The sequence below is a fragment of the Tinamus guttatus genome, unplaced genomic scaffold (genome assembly GCF_059628265.1).
Source record: "Tinamus guttatus ecotype Peru unplaced genomic scaffold, ASM5962826v1 Tinamus_guttatus_pri_ptg000383l, whole genome shotgun sequence".
Classification (NCBI taxonomy): Eukaryota; Metazoa; Chordata; class Aves; order Tinamiformes; family Tinamidae; genus Tinamus; species Tinamus guttatus.
Genome location: NW_028288917.1, coordinates 3,632,950 through 3,653,460, shown reverse-complemented (window position 1 = coordinate 3,653,460; position 20,511 = coordinate 3,632,950). Strand labels below are relative to the sequence as shown.

At 38.7% G+C, this 20,511-nt stretch overlaps 1 protein-coding gene across 4 annotated transcripts in view; it reads right to left on the bottom strand.

Moving 5' to 3' along the window:
- Nucleotides 1-9,860, bottom strand: part of ARHGEF10 (Rho guanine nucleotide exchange factor 10) — a 90,601-nt gene extending 80,741 nt beyond the window's left edge. For all 4 annotated transcript variants that reach the window (XM_088530563.1, XM_088530564.1, XM_088530565.1 and 1 more), the window contains exon 1: nt 9,784-9,860. In XM_088530563.1, the coding sequence (XP_088386689.1) occupies nt 9,784-9,820 (37 nt within the window). In that variant the 5' untranslated portion in view covers nt 9,821-9,860. The remainder of the gene's footprint in view (nt 1-9,783) is intronic.
- Nucleotides 9,861-20,511: the final 10,651 nt, after the last annotated feature.

The following is a 20,511-nucleotide window of genomic DNA, read 5'->3' as shown; positions in this document are numbered from 1 at the left end:
ATTCTACAGGAAGATGAAAAATATATATATATATATCTTGAATTCTCGAAGGAAAAAAATAGTCTCCTCCCACCTGAAAAGTTTTCAAAGCTGCATTCCTATATGGAATAAATATACATGCAGGACTAACTCAGAAAAGATGCTTTTTCCTCTAAGTCTCAGCCACCTGCTATGTGCCCTTTTCAAAAATAAGCATCAGTCCAGTTCTACCACTATAGATGTAGAAAAAGAACACACATAATCAACAAAATACTCTCTGCTCATTTTTAAGTCTTACAAAAGGAAATACTAAAACCTTTCAAATTGGAAATTGCAAAACTAACCATTAAATGCACCATGCTGACCGTGGTTAAAAACGAAGGGCTTCTCCATTTGTTTACTATTAATTTCATGGGAAAACTTGTAGTAGGGACTTGTCAGGAAGGTGAATCCTGTGCTTAGCAAACACTTCCCATGCTCCTGTAAAAACCTAACCAATTTGTAAACCTTAAAGAAACCACAGTTGATTCACGCTCAGCAGAAACTTGCTACATCTCAAACAAAACAAAAGAAAAAAGAAAGATTTTAAGGCTCAGTCTTCACAGGGTAATCTTCAGATTCTCACATTTTAGTGCTGATTAGTGCTCTGGCTTTTCTATAGCCAGAGAGCAACACAGTGTTTTCTTTCTGCTCAGTTCTCCCACATGTGACCATGACTTCTTCAATACCAAGACAGAGAAAAAAAATGAACTTAAAGATCCCTTCGCTGTGGTATTCAGCTTAGAAGTATCCTCTTCGTGTTCCCCGAACAGCAGCTCTGGCTAGCACCCACGCAGGAAGAAAGGTGAAGATGAAAGGCAGCCAACTCCGAGTGAAAGATGGAACGTATCCGGATGAGGAAGGATGGAGAGATGCAAAAAAAGTCTGGTCAAACCAGAAATTTGGATGGGAATATGGACTTATTTCAGTGTGAAAGGGCTGCAGGAGGAGTAACCTGGAGAGCAAGAACACAACTAGCATCAGCTGGGTCTGGCAGACGGAGGCAGGAGGCTGCAAATGGGAGGACGGCGTCCAGCCAAACGGCTGGAATCGAGAACTATGTGCTTGGGTGCCAAGTGGCAAAGGGGGCTGCAAAAGCTATTTAAGAAAATAATATGCAACGAAATAGACTGCTATCACAATGGGGGGAAATAAAATAAACAAAAAAAAAATCAAAAGCCCACCATAGACAGAAATAAAGTTTATAAGTTATCCAAGTGACCTTCCTGCTGGAATTTCCAAACATCAGATCGAGATCTCTAGGAGTGTGCAGTTGGAATACAAGTAATAATGAAGATCATCTCTGCTCTGCATGTTTTCATTAGTAAATGAATGTTTTGGTCCCACAGAAGAATGCTGGCTTTTCGGGAACCTGCTGCAAAGCCCCCTATTCGTGAGCAGTTCCACAGCACCGAACGACATTCTCCCTTCAGGTCCCCCGGGTGAAAGCATAGGTGCAAAGTTTTTTTCTGAATGTTCTCGAGTGTTGATTTCCATACAGGGCACAGCCTGTGCGTTTACCTCCACCTACTAAACTTTTGCCCTCAGCTGTGGGACGCCCCGGGACGTCTCCGAGACGCGACTGCCCCAGGCAGTGCTGCAGAGCGGGCACACGGTGCTCACGGAGAGGCTGTCCACGCGGCTGGATACTCCATCACCAAAGAGCAGTTTATTGCCATGGTGTCACACAGGTGCATCTATTCATAGACATACCTATTATGATAATACTATATTTCTTTGGGAAAAAGTCTAAGCCAAAACTCCCTGCACCAAAATGGATCAGTGCACATTTTTCCATCTACTCTTATGGGGAATAGATCAGAACCCAAGACTTTCCCTCTACTTTCACTTGCAGTTGTGCTAAACGAGTGTTGCAGGAAACGCAGGTCCCTGTGGTCTAAGCATGTTGCTAATTACATGAAGGTCACACCCAAATCCAAAGCAAGACCACAAAGCCAGGGTGGAAACTGCAAAAAACAAAAATAAACCCCAACACATTCACACAAGAAGCCCTTCCAGCTATGGGAACAAAACCAAACCACACAAATTACCAGGCTCTCCATCCAAATAAACAACAAAGAAATAAGCAGCATCTCTTTAATATTTAATAAATATGCACATTACAGACTAATTATACTGTTAAGTGAATATAACAGAATATTTTTCTGGATAAAAAACAAAATCCCAATTGAACTCATGCATCACAAATCTGCCTGTCCACATTTAAGAAAGAGGCTCCTGTTAGCAGTAGAAATCTGAATATTAAAGAAATTCAAAGCATCGATTCTAACAAATTATTATGTTAAAAACTACACTTGAAGTTAAATAAAAGTTAAAAGAATTAAGGGGGAAAAAAAAAAGGCTAAGATGTCAAGGTTAGATGGGAAGTACGGTGTCCAGAGACTACTGGGGCAGCAAACGAAGAAAAGCAGTATTCCTTTGCAATTCACAAGGTACTTCTCTGTGCTAGATACACTACAACCAGAAAGGCTGCTGTATAAAAGCAGCATTGTGACCATTTTAGCTGAGTATATTTTCATGGCCTGCACCCTGGCAGCACTGGTGTTGCGCGCCCTGCCGCAAACACCAACTGCGCCTGGGTCAGGAAGGGGCAAATCTGTTTCACCCCAGTGCTATATTCACAGATCCAGCCATGGGTATTATTTGGAAATCTGTGTAAATATACTCCTACAGAATAGATACCTATCCATGATGAAGAAATTCTACTGCTATTAAGGCTAATAACCTTTTCTTGATATTAAGTGGGGTCCACCACTTATTATTACTAACGTTGCCAGTCTGGATTAGCATGAATGCCACCAAGCATCCAACAAGAAAAGCACCACTCAATATATCTGAAGACACCAAAGCAAAACCGTGCAGGCTGCAGCACATGACCTTTGCTATTGACACGCGCTTGGTGGCCACCAGGTAGCCACATCATGCCCAGCATGATATGCAATTAATAAAGCGTTGTATAAATTAAAGACAACACTTTTTCATTTTTTCTTGTTTTTTATTGTTTCCAGAAACCATATTCTCTGTTTCAGCTAGCTTCTCACCAACTAACTTTTCCCCAGCCTACAGAGTGCTATGTTATACAGATAAACTCTTTTGTAAAGAATGATTCAAATTTGCAGAGATAGAAGGCACAGATCAAAAATGAAATATTGCTGCCATGGCATAGGCTTTACCAATAATCAATTTACCAAATAAGCAAATTTCTGGTAAGACAAAATAGTACTTAATCAGTCTTGACCAGTGTGGAAATGATCTTGGAAGGCCAAGTGGATCCCTAATATTTTCGCACTTAGAGCCCATTGATCAGTAACAACCAAATGGTTTCTGCTAAACCCAGAGGCTTCCTGGAATTTGCACTTTCAAAAAACATGAAACAGGGGCACAAAATACCTCCCAGCATGCTCAAGCAAGGCAGAAGTCCTGGGTTGTTCTTGCTTTTAGTCATTCTCCATCCCACACGCTCCCCGACAAACCACTGTGCCTGTTTTTGCCGAATGGCTACCGAGACTCGTGTGACTCCGCTGACCAGGCCTCCACCACGGTCATCGAAGGTCACACACTCACGTTCACAAAACTTTGGAGTTTTAGTAGAATTATAGCAGAACAAAATTAAATTACGAAACCTCAACACAAGTCAGAAAATGAAGTTTTCATCAGTCCAAAACAAGGTCAGGTACAGAACATACAGCTACACTTTAGCATCAACCATTCTTCTTGGGAATAACTGCAAGATCTGTAGCTCGCTGACTACAGCGGTGCTGCTCCATATCTTACAGAACAGCATGTTATTTTACTTCAAGACGGTCCCACTTGGAACACGCAGTTTCCAGCATTTCATCATCTAAGCAACATTACTGACTATCCTAATTAAGATCACTCCTGCAAGGACCTTACTTAGACACACTAAATCATCTTCTCTGCTCACTTATATGAAACTAAGCAAGATTTGGCTTCCTGGAAAGAATCTGTGTGAAGGACTGAAGGTTTTTTTCCCTCCCCAAATATTTTTCCAAAAGGAGATTTTCCTCAACTCACTAGGGCATAATTGCAGAAGAAGGCATAAGGCATAACTGCAGAAGAAAGTAGCACCTAATAAATACTTCATTTGATAGCCCAGACATTTTATTTAGCTTCTCTTAATGCAAAAAGAGTTTTTACTAGTCCTTATACACAACAGAGAAGTATGTAAAAAAAAAAAAAAAAAGTAAATCTGTCTATATAAACATTACAGAGGTTTTAGGCATAGTCAGTGAATATTTGCTGGGATCAATGATATAGAAGTAACAAAAAAATCCCTCTGTTACTTGGCAGCAATTTATTCTGGCTGTTTAATGCAAGTTGCAAGTCCTAAAAAGGCAAAAGAAAGAAAAAAATAATTCATGTATCTCCTTATATGCTGGCTTGCTATTCGACATTCAATTTTCAGGACTTAGCTTATATAAATATTCTTGCAGCAATGCTCCATCAGCATTATTTCTTTTATTTTTTCCCCCTTTGTCTTTTAAACAGAGCATATTAATTATCTCAAACTAGAGATGAAGTTTTGTTGACCTCTCTTAGCCCCGCTTTGTTTCACCATCAATTGCTCCTTTCAGCCGACGTGTCTGGAGCTCGTTCCTGCACTGCTGTGCAAGTTGAAGTCCGGCACTAAAGTCATGTTACAGAGTGAATAAAAAACTATTACGAATAAAAAGCTAACTAAAAAGAGACAGACTGTATTCAGAAAGGAAGCACCATATACTTCCAAAATGAAGATGCTAGTCAGTTGGAACACTGTATCGCTGAATCACATCTGATCATTTAACAAATCATAAATAATCTAGCAAAGACTTTACTGGATTACTTCAAAGTAGAGAGGATGTAATTACATGTGCATAAACTCTGTTTGCCTCACAGATACTAAAAACAGAAATAATTAATCTATTTCTCTTTGTTGTTTTCCTCAACAGCCATATTTGCTTGGCTAGAAGAAAAATAAAAAAGACATAATTAGGAGTGACAAGTGACACCACTGGTGCATTTTTTCAACATGAATTTTCTTGTTACTCTTTGTTATACAGCTTGCCTGCATTGTTATATGAAATAATTGATTCTTATGTTAACCAATGCATTTTCCTTTACTGAGAGTAATGTGATCTTTAAAAATAAATAAATTGTTCTAATACAAATGGGATGTCAGACACCAACAAGCTGCAACCAGTTTCAAAAAAACAAGGGACCATTTATAACTACAATTCATATTCTGTTCTCATTCTTTTGCAATCTTGGCTCTTCTTTGACCATCATTTGTATCTGTCCGTATGCTGAAAATAGACATGCCCATAAACAATGCCCCATAGCCTAAGACCAGCTCCCTTCATAGCTGCAGCTCGATGCAAGCAGGGCGTTTACCTCGGTCTTACTTCAGGCCCCCAGTCATGCTACGGCATGACTTGCTATTTTACACTGGTCTGAAATGCAACCTGATTTCCTGCACTGTTCTTCACATCCATAAAGCAAGTCATGAAACACCACATGAACCACATTATTTTCTTGTCATAATGATAAAAGCCCCAATTTAACTGTCCCAGTCAGAAAAACAGTTAAAACAGTTAAAAACTAAATAAACTATGAAACAATCACTTAAAAAAAGGATAAAAGGTAATTAAATAATCTGAAAATAATATATAATACACAAAAGAGAAAGCAGTTCTAGTTCACCTAGCAGAGAAAGTTCTCTGTCAAACAAAACACAGCAGTTGTTCAGCAGCTCCTTGACTAGAGCCACTCAAGGATTTTTCTAAACTTTTTTTGTTGGAATATTCAAACTCATCCTAATGAGAACCTTTATGAAAGGATTTTTAACTTTTATCTGGAAAGCTCAGATTCCATACACCACACACACAGAAAACTATGACTATTTTAGTACCCTGGGGCTGGCAGGTGAACAACCAGCACATACCCAAGAGCCCAGACACACAGTACTTGATCACATGCAGGAAATCCACATTTAAATCCTTGGCCTCTTTGATTTGTGACTTTCCATATCAGCAGCACAGAAACCCATTTTACCCTAGGAAGCACAAAGGTGTGCAGAATGCTTTTGCAATCACTGTAAAAGATATCTTTGGTCCTTTTTGATTTGAAAAACAACTTGGAAATGTCCAAAGCTTCTTATCTAGTTCTGTGTAGAGGATAAGAGATATAGGCATAGGTTAGGAAAAGGGGAGGAGAAGCACCTGACTGCTCTTTACCTTAACTGTACCTCACATTTCTCAAAGGAAGCAGAACTATAGATAATTATTTCTCATGAAAGGAGATTTTAGCACCATCATGAAGATTATGAAGTTAAATTCATTCTCACACCATCCTTACATTGAATACTGAAATTTCATTGCTATTTTAAATGTTTAAGAAACAAAGTATGCTAGTTATGACACCAGAACTGTATTGCTATGTACTGGTATTAAAAACCTAGTTACTAGAACAAACCTCTTGATTAACTCAACTAAAAAGCAAAGCTTAAAACCTATTTTAGGTCCTATGATTGCCATAAACAACAACTTACTTTAGGAGGACTGAGCTGGGAGGTATAGAAAATATATATGAGAACTATTATGAGGCATCCTGTGAGACATTCTGCCATGTAGAATGTGGAGTAAGGAAAAGGAGACCTCTTCGGAGAGGAAAGCATAAAGACAGAAACCTGTCAAACAAGAACTCACCCCCCACTTCCTTAAGGCAAGGAGCTGTTTCTCAGGTATCCATTCCTGCTGAGCACAGAAAGACGTTTAAAATTCCCTGCCTTCAAAATCTGCAGTCTGCAGCCCATTTTGTCTGCATGGGTTTGAGAAGTACATTCCTTTGCAGCAATCAATGACAACATAATTGTAACTTACAGCCATGAAAGGACTTACCATTTTCATCCTTCTGTATTTTATTTCATAAAAATAAGGATTTTTTAATATATGAAGTCTTAAATTCCATCAAGTTGTTTATAAATTCCTATGCACAATTTTCGAAGCAGTTTCTTGATTACGCTCTTAATCCAACCTTAGCTTCGAGAACTCCCCCATCCTTGCTCCCTAGGTGCTAACACATACATGGATTCAAAACATGTAAATGACGATACTTCATCACGATGAAAATAGGACTAGCATAAACTTGTCACTATGCAATTAAAGATGCAAGAACAGATTGCTATAGGCAAGAGGCAAATAATAAGCACAGTAAATGAAATAAAAAAAAGGATAAAATATTTATTTTCCATAAGAATGCTTCTTTCTGTCAAGGACTGGCAGAGGAAGCTCTATCATTGACCTTAGCTGTTCATTTTGATTGATTACAATTGATGAAAAACACTATTTAATGTGAATTTAGTTTACTGCTATTCTTCTCTTTCACATCAGCATAAACAGATCTGGTGAAGTTATTTGTCCAACGACAACACTGGAAATCCTCTAAATAAGAACATAGTTAAGATTCATCACAGGCTATACTTTAAACAGGAAATAATCCAAATGACTTGCATCACTAAAACCATATCTGTGAAGAAAATGAATAGAAAAAATGAAAAAAAAATCCACGAAATCAGAATAACTTCTGAAAAATGCTTAATGACGTGATCTGTAGCCACAGCTCAGGATTTTATAATCCTTATGCAGCAGCTGAAAAGACATCTGCAATGTAGTAGAGGCTCCTGCACTCAGTATACAGTGGGGCACGCAGCCTCACTGCTCACTGCAGTAATTTGCCCATCATTTCACTGGCACAGGCAGGTCCTGCTCACCGTTTCTGAGAAGATACCTGGATGGCTGGTGTACACCGACACACAAAAAAAAGTTTAAAAAAAAAAAAAAGGAATAGGATTGGTTTGTTCTTATTAACTCAGATATGCAAATGTATGCCTGTATTTGCTCTTAAAATTCTGACCTATTTTCTACCTGCAAAATGGGTTATGGGGAATACCTATAAATGAACAAAACTATACTCTAGCATAATGATTGAAATGCTTACAAATATTCTGCATAGTATCAGTTATATTATCTTTATTAGTAAGACTTCTCAAGAAAATTATCATTGGTAAAGTCAGAAAACATTCTAGTTCCAGTAATTTTTAGAGAAACTTTTTGAAATTAGTGACAACATCAGATAACTTAGTATCTTGAGCAAAATAGAAATTCATGTTAAATAAGTTTAATCAGAATATTAAAGAGTGATATGTTTGAAAATACCAAAAATTTAGAGTAAGATAGTTCAATATTATTCTGGAATTCATGTTCTTTCTCTGCAAAACTCTTTGTAACAGGTGGAACCAAGTTTGTATATACGAAATTCTTAAAATGTCTCACATGCTTCAACAAGTTGGAGCTGGTGCCACAATTATTAGCTGTCTTCAAACAAGGCCAGACCCTGCTCAAGTAGAAATAATGATTCTTTGAGGATGACCCTTCCCCCACAGCAATACATTCTTTGTAGATAAATTATCTGATAAGGATAGTTTCACAGTAAAACTATCACTAAATAAAACAGACTGAAAAAAATCAGAATCCTCACCATGTGGATTAAGTTAAAGGCAAAAAACACATTTTGTCAGTACAATATTCAATGATATATCAGAACACAAATAAAACCATCAATAATGATGGCCAGAAATATGTCCATCCCATTAGAAGCTGATTTCACAAGTTCCTGCTTCATTCACATTCCCAATTTCTTAGGGAGTGTCTAGTATTAGACCTCTATCTGTCGCAGTGTCCAAATGAGAGAGGCAGTATTTTCTACCTAGGATAACAATTCACAAGTTCCTAAATAGTTATAGCTGAACAAAACTAAAATAAATCCTTTTTCATATTCAAAAAGCTTCATATAGGTATTGTGTCCACAATAAATCAACGTAATAGTTTCTATAACAGAGACACATTAGAAATACATTGGAAGACTACAAGAATTATTATCTTGGCAAACTATACTAGCAAATTTAGCTAAAGAAAAACAGTTTTACCGGGTTCAACTGGAGGTCTACAAAATCACTGTCTCCACAACCAACGCTTTGAGAAGAGTTATATCAGACTATTTCTCATAACAAGTCTCCCAAGCTCAAACTATCAAAAGTCATATATTCTTGAGACTTAAAAGACCCAATCCTAAATAGGACAGAAATGTGTGTTTACAGGAAACAAGACCAAATAAAAGATACAGATGATGCTCCTTTACAACAGGCATAACTCCAATGCAAGGACACTTTGCATTTGTATATTCTGAACTCTGGGCTCTGCTAGTGGCCATATAGCTACTACTGTAGTGCAGTCCAAGGACACCAAAGCTCTTCCACAGTCTAATATACGTGGCAACTTTCCAGAAATTCCTGTGCTCCAGCCACACAAAGGCCCAGCATCCACTTCCTATAGGGAGATGGGCAGCCTGAGCCCTGAGCTGCAGGTTTGGGGGGAGAGAGATGGTTTCAAAGGAAAGTCCTTCAGCTACTGCCCTCAACAGTCACCCCCAGGTTAAGCACAAGGGTCCCAGGGGAGGCTGGGACCAGTGAGGCAGGTCCGCGAATGGGGCAGGATACATGGTGGGAATTTATGTCCCAGGAAGGCACTTGGCAAAGGTTTGAATCCTGGGAATTCAAAAATCCCCAAGAGTATCAGCAAGTCCCAAGGAGATATGGGATGGGGGAGTGCTGGGAAGTTGTTAATATTGTTTGAAAAATAATCACTTCTGTTACTATGAAAGTGATTTAAAATATGTTATTTTAGTTACCTTCTGGAGGTGGGGGAGGGAATTCCTCTGCATCCATTCTAGTGTATCCACTGTGCCCTCAGCAGACCAAAAATCTCCTGCAAAACAAAACATGTTTTGTAGATGAACATCATTTCCAGATTTTCAGACACTCCTTTTTAATTTGGCCAAGCTCATACCTATTAGCTAATACTGTTGTGGACACGAGGAAATGTGCCTGGCTCTTAGCTTCAAATTACATCTAGTCCAGATTTTTATGTACACAACCCTTAGCACTGGAGCCATTTCTTGTAATGCTCACAACACACTAGCTGAATAAAGATGAAGCTATTTGGTACTCTGCAGCTCCCCTTGTGACAGCTACAGCCAGATTATTAAAAGATGTTATTTTAGCGCCTGTTTGTGCCAAATATTCTGCTTCAAAATCTTCATGTAGGAGGGAGGGGGAAAACCTCCAGGAAGCTTATCAGTCTTAAAGAGGCTTTTTTTCCATTTGCCAATTAATAATGAAAATCACAAACACCAGCACCTAATACCTACTAAGCTTGTCATTGAACACAAGTTATTTTTCTCTTGGAACACACCATTTCTGCTTATACTGTTTTAATTTGTAGGACCGCATAAGGAGCCCCTACCGTCACTTTGAAAAGAAGCAACCATAGCAACTGCTGTATTTTCCCCATTTCATCTGTCCTCTGCCTAGCTTTAAAGATCTTTTGTTTTCTTCTTCCAGGAGGAAAAAAAAATGAAAGAGGAAAAAAAACTGGGTTAAAAGAGGTTAAAGATTAAAAAGGGTTCTTAAAGCACTTTAAAGTTTCAACTACACTTTAAACTTTTTTTTTTTTTTTTTTTTCCTGAAAGAGGGAGTTCAAAATCACTGGTTGAGTCTGCTTTGCTTTCCCCACTCCTGAGGACAGTGGGGTAGTAGCGAGGAATCTGAATGAGCAGCTAAGCTTTTCTCCTCTCTCCTCTAAAGCTAAGTTTCATGTTTTAGGCTAAAGAATAAAACCATGTCCATACTTTGGCCCAGAACACATCTTGGCAGAGCACAAGGCCTGGAATATACAGGAGTTTTCCTTCCTTCCCTCTCCAAAGCAATATTCAGTAGGGATTTTGCAGCAACATCTAAAAGGACAAACTGGATCTGTTGTACTAGGCAATGCACATACTCTGCCCTGAAACACTTCCATTCCAAGTAGCATATCAAAAAGAAATAATTAAGAGCAAGGCTATGAGGGAAAAATATGTCTCAAAGTTACAGAAGACACTGGAAGAGTCAATACAGGAGTTTCTGCATCTTTTCTTTCACTCCTGATAGTCCACTGGTGTTAATTTCAAAAATATTCTGTGCTCACAGCAGTTCACAGCTTGAGCTCTTGCAGGGCCCCTGTAGCCCAAGTCTGAGAGGAAGCTGGACAAGAGAGAGAAATTCAAAGCACAGCAGAGGAGCAATAAATGAACCTGGATGCAGAGGACAAATCACTCATTTCCAGAAAAGGTGCCAGTGAATGAAAGGAAGTCCCTCAAAAAGCACCCATAGGCCACCAGAGGCAATTCCTCCCTCTCAGGTCAGGTACATGAAAAGAAATCATGAGGAGACGTGGGCCAAGAAGGATGACAATTCTGTAGTGTGAGGTCTGGATATGGTGAGACAATTCATTAAAACTTTCAGTTTTCTAAACATGTGAAATTATCTTCCAAATGATCTTTAGCTTTGTCAGTTCTCAACTTAGTCCTAGTCATGAACAAGTAACTTCAGAGCCAAACTCGTGTGCAACCTCTGCCTCTAACCCACAGAACACTCCATATTTCCACTGTATCTCGCCCCTTCTAAAGTCTCCCTCATTATCCTTTATTTCTGTAGAGCTAAAAGGAATGTCCTTACTTACAAATGCATTTAGCCATAAGAAAATTGAAAAGCCAAAAAACAAACAGAAAAAAAAAAGTTGTCTCAGGAGAAGGCTATTTTTTAAACTTGAATCATCATTGAAACTTAGATTTTTCAAAGATGAAATATAATAACTAGCAAACCTGTGAAGCTTCAACACCCTTTCCAAATTCATTCTAAGAGGATAATTTAAGAGCCTTTTTTAAAAACATATGTTGCAAGCTTTTAAACATATATGGAACCTAGTTCAATGATTAGCTTGAAATCATTTTTTCCTTACAAATACCAATAAAATGTATAACTGCGCTAAAAAAGTTTCATCCCCTCTCTGTTTTTAACCTAGCTCACAGTGACATGTTTCAAATAGCACAAAAATTGCTTCGAGGAAGGACACAAGACCCAGTGTTGGGTCCCGGCCACGGAGCTGATTTCTCTCATTTGAACAGTGCAGTTATTCACATGAAGAAAGTTGAACTTTCTGGCTTAAGAATGCCTTAAGGGCTGACATACACATTGCACTAATAAGTCTTGAAGCTCCCCAGGCTTGTTTTCAATTCTTAATTACTTAAACGAATGTTCTGCTGTTCTGTCAGCAAAGAGAGCTCCCGCTCTACCCTCCATAGAAATAAAGTAATCGTTATTTCACATCGCGGGGCGCACGTTCATGGAACACACTGTCTATGCAGCATCATGCGTGGAAGAGACAGAAAGCTTTCACTCTCCTGAAAACACATAGGAACAAAGTTAAATGGAAGTACATCAAGACTAAGGCAGACAATTTAATTCATCTACCAGTGTATGATTCATTTTGCATTTGTAACCCAAATGTTTTTTCCCATTCATTTTCGTGGCTGTTAAATTTTAGAACTTTTGCTATTATGTAATCTTTAAATTTCTTTTAAATTCTATTATGTATTCTTTAAACCATTACCACAGAAGCCACTGATAATGTTAAGTAGCAAGGGACCTATGGATATTTTCTTGCACATTCAAGACAGGTCTAGCATCAAGATCAGACCAAGTTGCTCAGAGCCCTTCCACTCAAGTTCTGAAAATCCCTGAAGATGGAGAAAAACAGTCTTCTCCATCTTCTCTACAAGCCCATCTTAGGGAACAAAGGACTTAATTAGATCTCCCCTCAGCCATTTCTTCCTATCATTAAACAAATTTAATTCTCTCTCACATGTGGTACCCTTCTAAGCACAGCAGTTCCCCTCGCAGGATTCCCTCCAATTTTTCATTATCTCTTTTGTACTGGGGGCTCAAAACTGGATCCAGCATTACCGAGGTAGCATCACAAGAGCTGAAGAGATGTTACTTAAGCTTAATATAAAATTATCAAAGAACCTCAATAAATATGCACCTTTGGAGCAAGAATTTGATAATCTACAGCTTAAAAGAGTATTTTCAAATTATAAATAGAAAAAACATACACACCTGCTAACAGGGAACACATGAACTAGTGCACACTGAATTACACAACTAAAAAACTGAGTTACTCTGAACAATTCAGATGCCTTACTACATTGTGTTTTATTTAGGTCCTTATCAATTTGTCATAATTTCTAAATTTTGATTTGATATTTAAGAATAAAGTATGGAATTACAATAAAGTTCAGATTAAAAACAAATTTTTCAGGACAGTCTTCCTCACACAGAGAAAAACACAGTGAAAGCAGGTTTGAAATGGAACTGAAACCAGAAAGCTGTGAAGTGTGAAGCAATCTCATGAGGTGGCTTCCAAAACCTACTTCAAATTTTTCCTCAAGAGCACTCATCTTTGACCATGAAAGCAGATGTAGAAGAACTAGGGTCTGAAATGTCTGACAACAGATTATAAAACCTTAGGAGTGTTAACGCCCCTATAAAGCAGCCCGCTACCCTAGTATTGATAAGACTGAACTACTGGTTCCATGACAAACTAATTTTAGCAAGAAAATTAAAGTCACCTTTGCACTTGCCCAAAGACCAGGAAAGAAGGGCAGCATTCCTTTCTGTGAATCAGTTTGTCCTCTCATGACACCACTGGGATTATCTTTGGTAAATCCTGCTACCAGACAAGACTCGGAAGAAGCTGCACAGCAGATTCTGTTTGATAGTTTCCTCTAATTATGGGATAAATAGCAGACCAGCAGTTTTCAACTAGTGGGGCAGAAATAATGATCACCATGTGCATTTCAGCTTCATAAGAACTATCTTCTGAAAGTCATTACTTGTACAATAGTCAGAGGGCAACAAAAACAAGACTGATGCAAACTCCTCCAAAGCTACAAGGCAGCTCAGCGTTCAGACCTCGTGGCAGAATATCCACTGAGCCCAAAAGAGACAAACACACAGCTCAGTTTTTCTGCACTGCAAAACTAAGAATTGCAAAGACTACATATGCTTTCCTTCAAAAGGAGTGTGTATTATAACTGCAGTCACATTAAGGTTCTTTATTCCTAATGGAGCAGAAAGAATGAGTCAGTGAGCATTTCTTAATAGAAAACAGAAAAGATGAAACCGGCAGATTGATATCCAAGCAACTGCCTCATGGAGAATGCTTAGTGCAGGCAAGCTGAGAAATCATTTCTCTGAGAATGCCTGCAAGCCTGAAAATGAAGAATAAAAAAGTCTGTAAACACAAGGCTTGAAAATATCAAAAATACTCCTGTGTCCACGTGAACTACTGAATATGGCTGTGTAATGCCTAATTGAGCCTTGTACAATCTATTGCCCCAAAGTTCCTGCTGGGAAGCAAATCTTGCTGAAATATGATATATAGGCTTTTTCAGAGGTGCATAAAAGCAAAGAGAGAAAAGTGTAGAAGAACAAAGGTTAATTTCCATTTATTTTTTCCTATTCCTCAAGATAGCTCCCTTCTACCCATTCCCCGTCCCCCCCCAAAAAAAAAACCTCAGAGAACAATTTGTTATCTGTACCAGACTATCCCTTAGAACCTTAGGGCTATCTCTTAGTCAGTCAGATGACTGACTTTTTAAATTAGATATTTTTATACTACACAGGGTGTGAATGAAACAGGCATTTATGTTATAGCAGCTTATCATCACATGCTGGAAGCTATTGAGGAAGATAGTATCTTCCTGTATTCTTTTAGTGTAGATTTGCGTTAATAAATACCTAACATCTGTTAACAAATTTAAGATTAAAACTGCTACAAATGAAATACCTAAATCATAAGTAGCAAAATAAAAATGAACTGTATGAACCATATTAGCTCAAACAGGAGATAAATATGAAGTCTAATTCTTGGCATACAAAACCAGACCCGCCTCAGTTACAGCTGAAGGAGTTCTGTTATCAGCTACGATGCTAATAAGATCACGGAGTCGCACTTTTTTTTTTTTTAATATATATAGTGTGCAAACAATCCATTTGCCATAAAGGCACTTAATCTCTTTTTCTGCCCTCCTTTCTCACACCAAACAGCACTGAGCTGAAAGCTAGAAGACAACATGGCAAGAAGTACTGAACAAGAAGCAGTCTAGAGGGACACACTGAAAAAAAAAAAAAAAGACTGAAGATGTTTGGTACTCTGTTCTTTCTTTGAATCCTTTCCTTCATTTAAAGCCTTTACAGCCATTCTTTACCTAGGGCAAGCTCCTTCCTAGTACATCAACACAAGGGAAGGGAAAAGAGGCAGAAGGAAAGAGCAACATTTCCATTTGTAGGTTAGTTTGAGGACTCCTGCGCGCAGCACAGGCAGAAAGCACCAAGGAGCTGTTAGTACTTGTGTGGTCATTCCCCTCCAAGGACAGCATAAGGTGAAATACTGCCCCGGCGAGTCAGTCCCACAGCAGGTACCTTCGGAGGCCACGCACCCAGCCCCGTGCTCAAAGCAGCATCGGCTACGAGGTGAGAGCAGGTCGCTCGGGGCTTTGAAACCCTCCAAAGATGTCACAGACTCACTGGGCAACCTGTTGCCTCAGTTGGCTAGTCTCATAGAGAAAAATATTACCCCCACATCTTAGCCAGAGCCTGCCCGTTTTGTTTATGAGCACTGCCTAATGCCAGTCTAACTTCCTGACGCTGCCGGTAGGTGCCGCGGGTCTTGCGGCTCCCTCGGAGGCCGCCTCTCCTCGAGGCCGCACCAGCTCGCCTGCCCCAGCCCCGAAGCGTCCTGGTGCCCCCGCACTCATCTCACCCCAGCTAATCAACTTCTTTTCTGTATTAGGGGTCACAGGACCGCATGAAATAACCTAGATGCCGTCTGACAAGTGCCAAGTGAAGGGGAATCCCTGGCCTGCTGCCTGTGTCCCTGAACAGTCCAAGATGCCAATAGCCCTCAGTGCTGCCTCACGGCCCACCAGGACCCCGGTTCCTTTCCAGCAGGGCTGGTCCCCACCAGGCCCCAGGCTGCCTCATGGCCAGGGCCTCTCCTTTCCCAGGTGCAGGACTTCACGCTTGTCCTTCCTGAGCTCCCCAAAGTTCCTGCCAGACCACTCCAACCTGCCCAGGCCTTTGAGCGAGCGCCCTGCTCCCAACCACTCCACCCTTGTGACGCTGCCATCCAGAGCCATCTGCAGACTTTATATGCAAGAGCTCGTCGCCTTCCTGGTCATGGCTCAGGATGTAAACCAGGACACACGCTAGGACAGACAGCGGCAGCACTTTGCATGTCACCAGCTTCCACATAGACTCCAACAACTGTCTCTGAGCCCAACCAATTTTCACCCATCTTGTAGGCGCCCAAAAATGACATTTTGCAGATGACCTTGCTGAATCTGACACAAATATATAACTTTACTAAGGTCACTATCACTGTGCTTAATTTACAGATGGGAAAGCTGAGACATACAAAAATTCAAGGAGAAGGAAGGGGAGAAAGGGTGGAAGAGAAAAAGCTGTTAAGACCAGAAGAGCAGCTAGAACCTGAATGTGCCCTTAGGGAACATGACGTCTTTTGCGCTGGCAGTTGTTTTAAGATGGTATTCCTATTCTTAATAACTCCCTATCAGTCAATGAATTCTACTCCGGACCCTATCCTGAAGTCCTTATTGCCTCTCTTTCATCATAAGGGAAGAAGATAGGCACCACGATGGGTTTTGAATTCCTTGCTCGTCCTTCTACTGTAACCATCAAAGCATCAGAACTGATTTTTTGTTCTGCCACACAGCAAAGAGGCGCTCAGTTAATGGTTTAAGACCATTTTCTTTTGGTCACACACACAAAAATCAAAATGACTATACTCTAAGAGTTTAAAAAAAGATTGCAATTAAGTAACTCTTTCTAGATAAATAATCCTATTTCCAAAATTCCCCTTTTTAAACTTCATTCAAACTATACTCTTTCACTATTGGATAAATACCAAATTAATTGTAAATATTCTCAGAGATTTCTGTGAAGATTCTCATATACTCCATAGCAAATCCATGAATACTTTAGCTGCATATATATTATTATAATATCATAATACACATATAATCACAATAAGAATCAAAACATATATCAATATAGTCATTATTTCTAATGCTTTTTGATCAGCTCCATTTGCAAAATACAGTAATTTCATTGCAGTGAAGATGTCTTCTCTTGAAAACTATTTTAATTCCCCAACAAATCAAAGTCTTACTACAGAAGAACCTTGGCTTTCAAGGAAAAAAAAAAAAGGCTACAGGAGATGTAGCATTTCTCTCCAATTGTATCGAATCCACACATCCACCCAGAAGTGGAAAGTCATGCTCAAATTCCCACTGAATCTACGAGCTCTAGCTTTTTGAAGCTTAGCTCTGTTCCATGATCCTGAAGATTATCAAAGGAAATTTTCACTGGGAGCTCTTTTCAATGATACAAATCATATACTGAACTGAAGATTCAGTTTCTATTGATATCAGCCCTGACAGAGAAAGTTTTCCTAAGCATTTTCCGTTCTTTGTGTACTCTTGCCCTTGAAAAAGTAACTTCATCCTTTCTCATTAAGGAAACTCACTAGAGACAATTAATTACATCTGATCATTACTTAATTATTCCATTGGTAAAACTGGTTTCACGTGATGAATAAAGTTACCTATAAATAGACTGTTACTCCAGGGTTTCTGAAATAACACAAGTTCCTTTTTTTTTTTTTTTTAATGCCTGTAACGCCAAAACATCAAATAATTTATCTTCTAAATGACTGAGAAGTTAATAGGAGATCAGTTAACGACCCTCAGAATAGGCCTCATTTAAATATAAACATAAGCCCTCATTTAAAATAAACATATACACATATTATATATATAATATGAGAAAATGCATGCCTTTTTCTATATATGTGTAACATATATATTATATAACATACGCAATGTATTAAAAAATGGCACGCATTTTCCCACAGAAACTTGTATTCTACATCTCATTTAGCCATCACTGAACTCTCCCTTTGCCTTTGGGATTTGCCTTTGCCTCTCTCTTTGGGATTGATGAAGCTTCTGTAATTCTGTTTTTAAAGTACAGCCTTTAGACTCACAGGTTAGTCAAGCCATGGTTTGCAACAATATCAATACTATATATACAATTGTAGATTAACACTGAGGATAAGACACCAAGTGCTTTAAGATAGTGTAAAACAGTCAAGAACTGTAAACTCAACATTCACTGTGGTCCTTACAGGAGATCTAGATATTACTATTTCTTAATAGCTTATTTCCTCATGTGTAAAACAGGATCTCAGTGTTTATCTCCTTTCTTTAAATTTCTGAGATGTATACTTTTTATGAATATTTAATTCGTTGAGCCTATGGAAGGGAGAGGGGGGAAAATCACCCAGCAATATCAGAAAATGTTCATGTTCTTCTACATTCGTGGTGGGAAAAATACTGTGTAGTTCGGGCAATGTTCTTAAAAGCATTTTGGGGAGGAAAAAAAAAAAAATGAAAGGGAGATTAGGGAACAGTAACGAGAGCAAATTTTTGACCTTGAGCTGAATCTTAAGCATTTGCATTCATGGTTCAGTCCCAAGTAACAAGTATCACACAGTACAGTAAGTCACTGAAACCGATTTTCCCAAGATAATGCCCCTATTCACCACCACTTAAGTAGAACAATTAATTTTGCTCTGGTTAACTGCTCTGCCTACGCATTTGACATTAAGCTTCAGCCTTCCCAACTGAGCAGCTAACGCGTAGGACACGATCAATGTTGTGCAGTTATGCATCGCTTCCCACCGCTTTGCTGACTCTGGCAATTCAGAATAAGATACAAATCATTTTTCTGAGATAAAAGAACACAAGACTGCAAAAATATTTTTCAAAACTTGTTTAGCATTATTTATATTCCTTCTCCTTAAAAGAGAAAGAAACAGCACTGGCATCTATGGTTTCAAAATATTTTGATGCATAAATCAAATTTCTACAGAAAAAAAAAATTGCAAGCTATTTAGATCCCAGTAGGTGCAAACAACTCGGCATTCTCCTTTCACAGATATGTGGCAGATCTTGACTCCCAAGCTTCTGTTCTCTTCACATTACATATGTGCATACTGACACTACTGAGAAATACGTGAAAACAGAAGACAGCATTAAAGACAGAGAAAAAAATCCTATAATGATCCTGATGCACCTGCCCTCTGCACCACAAGGAAAACTTCCTCCTCCTCCCAGGCACCTGCAGTCTTCCTATGCAATTCTCAGGCTTCAGCCTACAAGCCCTGGATATTTCCAGGACACTGTTAGAAGGTTTGTGAAAATACAGCTTTCCAGCACTTCTCCACTTTCTAAACCACTTTGGAGACAGCAAAACCACTTTGGAGACAGAAAGGAATTTCCCAATATTAATTTTCCACTATCAGATGCAGCAACAAGCAGGAGTTTATATGAATGGGAACAGGAGAGAGAGCACTATATACACTATAGCTCCAAATGAAGTTTCTGTAAGGGGCAATTGTTACAGTCCATATTCTACAGGAAACATGGTATGGAAATGCACTTGCAGTTCAAGAAGCCATCAGGAAAGTGAAATTACTACAGAGCAGTTTCTTTATATTTGGAAACCATAAGCGATTCTCCATGACATCCCCTTTATAGTTCTAACCTGAAACTGTAAAATGAAAAGATGCAATTAAAGGAAAAGTCAACAATGAAACATTAGTTCCCACCAGAAGCAGAAAAAACCCTACTGCTCCATATAGATAAGGCTGAAAATACTACATACTAATTTCTCCACGACATACAAAACAGAGAGCAGTGTAGTATTAAAAATGCACAGAATAACTGACAACAGCTCTGCACAACATTAAATTCTTAATCTGAAAGATGAATTTAAAATATTCCTCCTCCCCCAAAATAAAGGATTTGTTTCCTGGCACTACAAACAAGGAAAACTGACTTTTTCCAAGACAGGTTGAAGTTGGTAAATTTTCTACAACAGATGCTAAAAATAAATCCTACTTTATATAGAAGCAGTTAAGAGACTTCCTGTTGTACAAATGACTAATGTACTATTCCCAGTTGCATTAAATTCCATTAACAGTCGTGACACTTGACAATAGCAGTTTAGGCTTTAGATGAGCCAACGAGCTCGATTTTGCCCTTCAAATGTTTACAAACTACACAAGAACTCCTGGCCAGCTCAGAATGAAAGAACTCCACTGCTGTGGACGCTTCCTCATATCAATACTTGTTTATACTGAGACTTTTAAAAGAAATAGGAAAAAAAGGAGACACTTCCTGCCAGTGCAGTAGTAAGTAATGGAATATCTTGGGAAAAAAGAAAAGACAGCCTATATGAGCTTTTACACACATAAAATGATTGACAGTATAAAAAGCTTTGTAAACAAGTATGACTTACATAGACAGAAAAAAACACATTAACACTAAAAATCTCCCAAAACATTTCAGGAGAAAGCTGCACTGTCTAACTTTAAAAACTAAGAGCACACATTG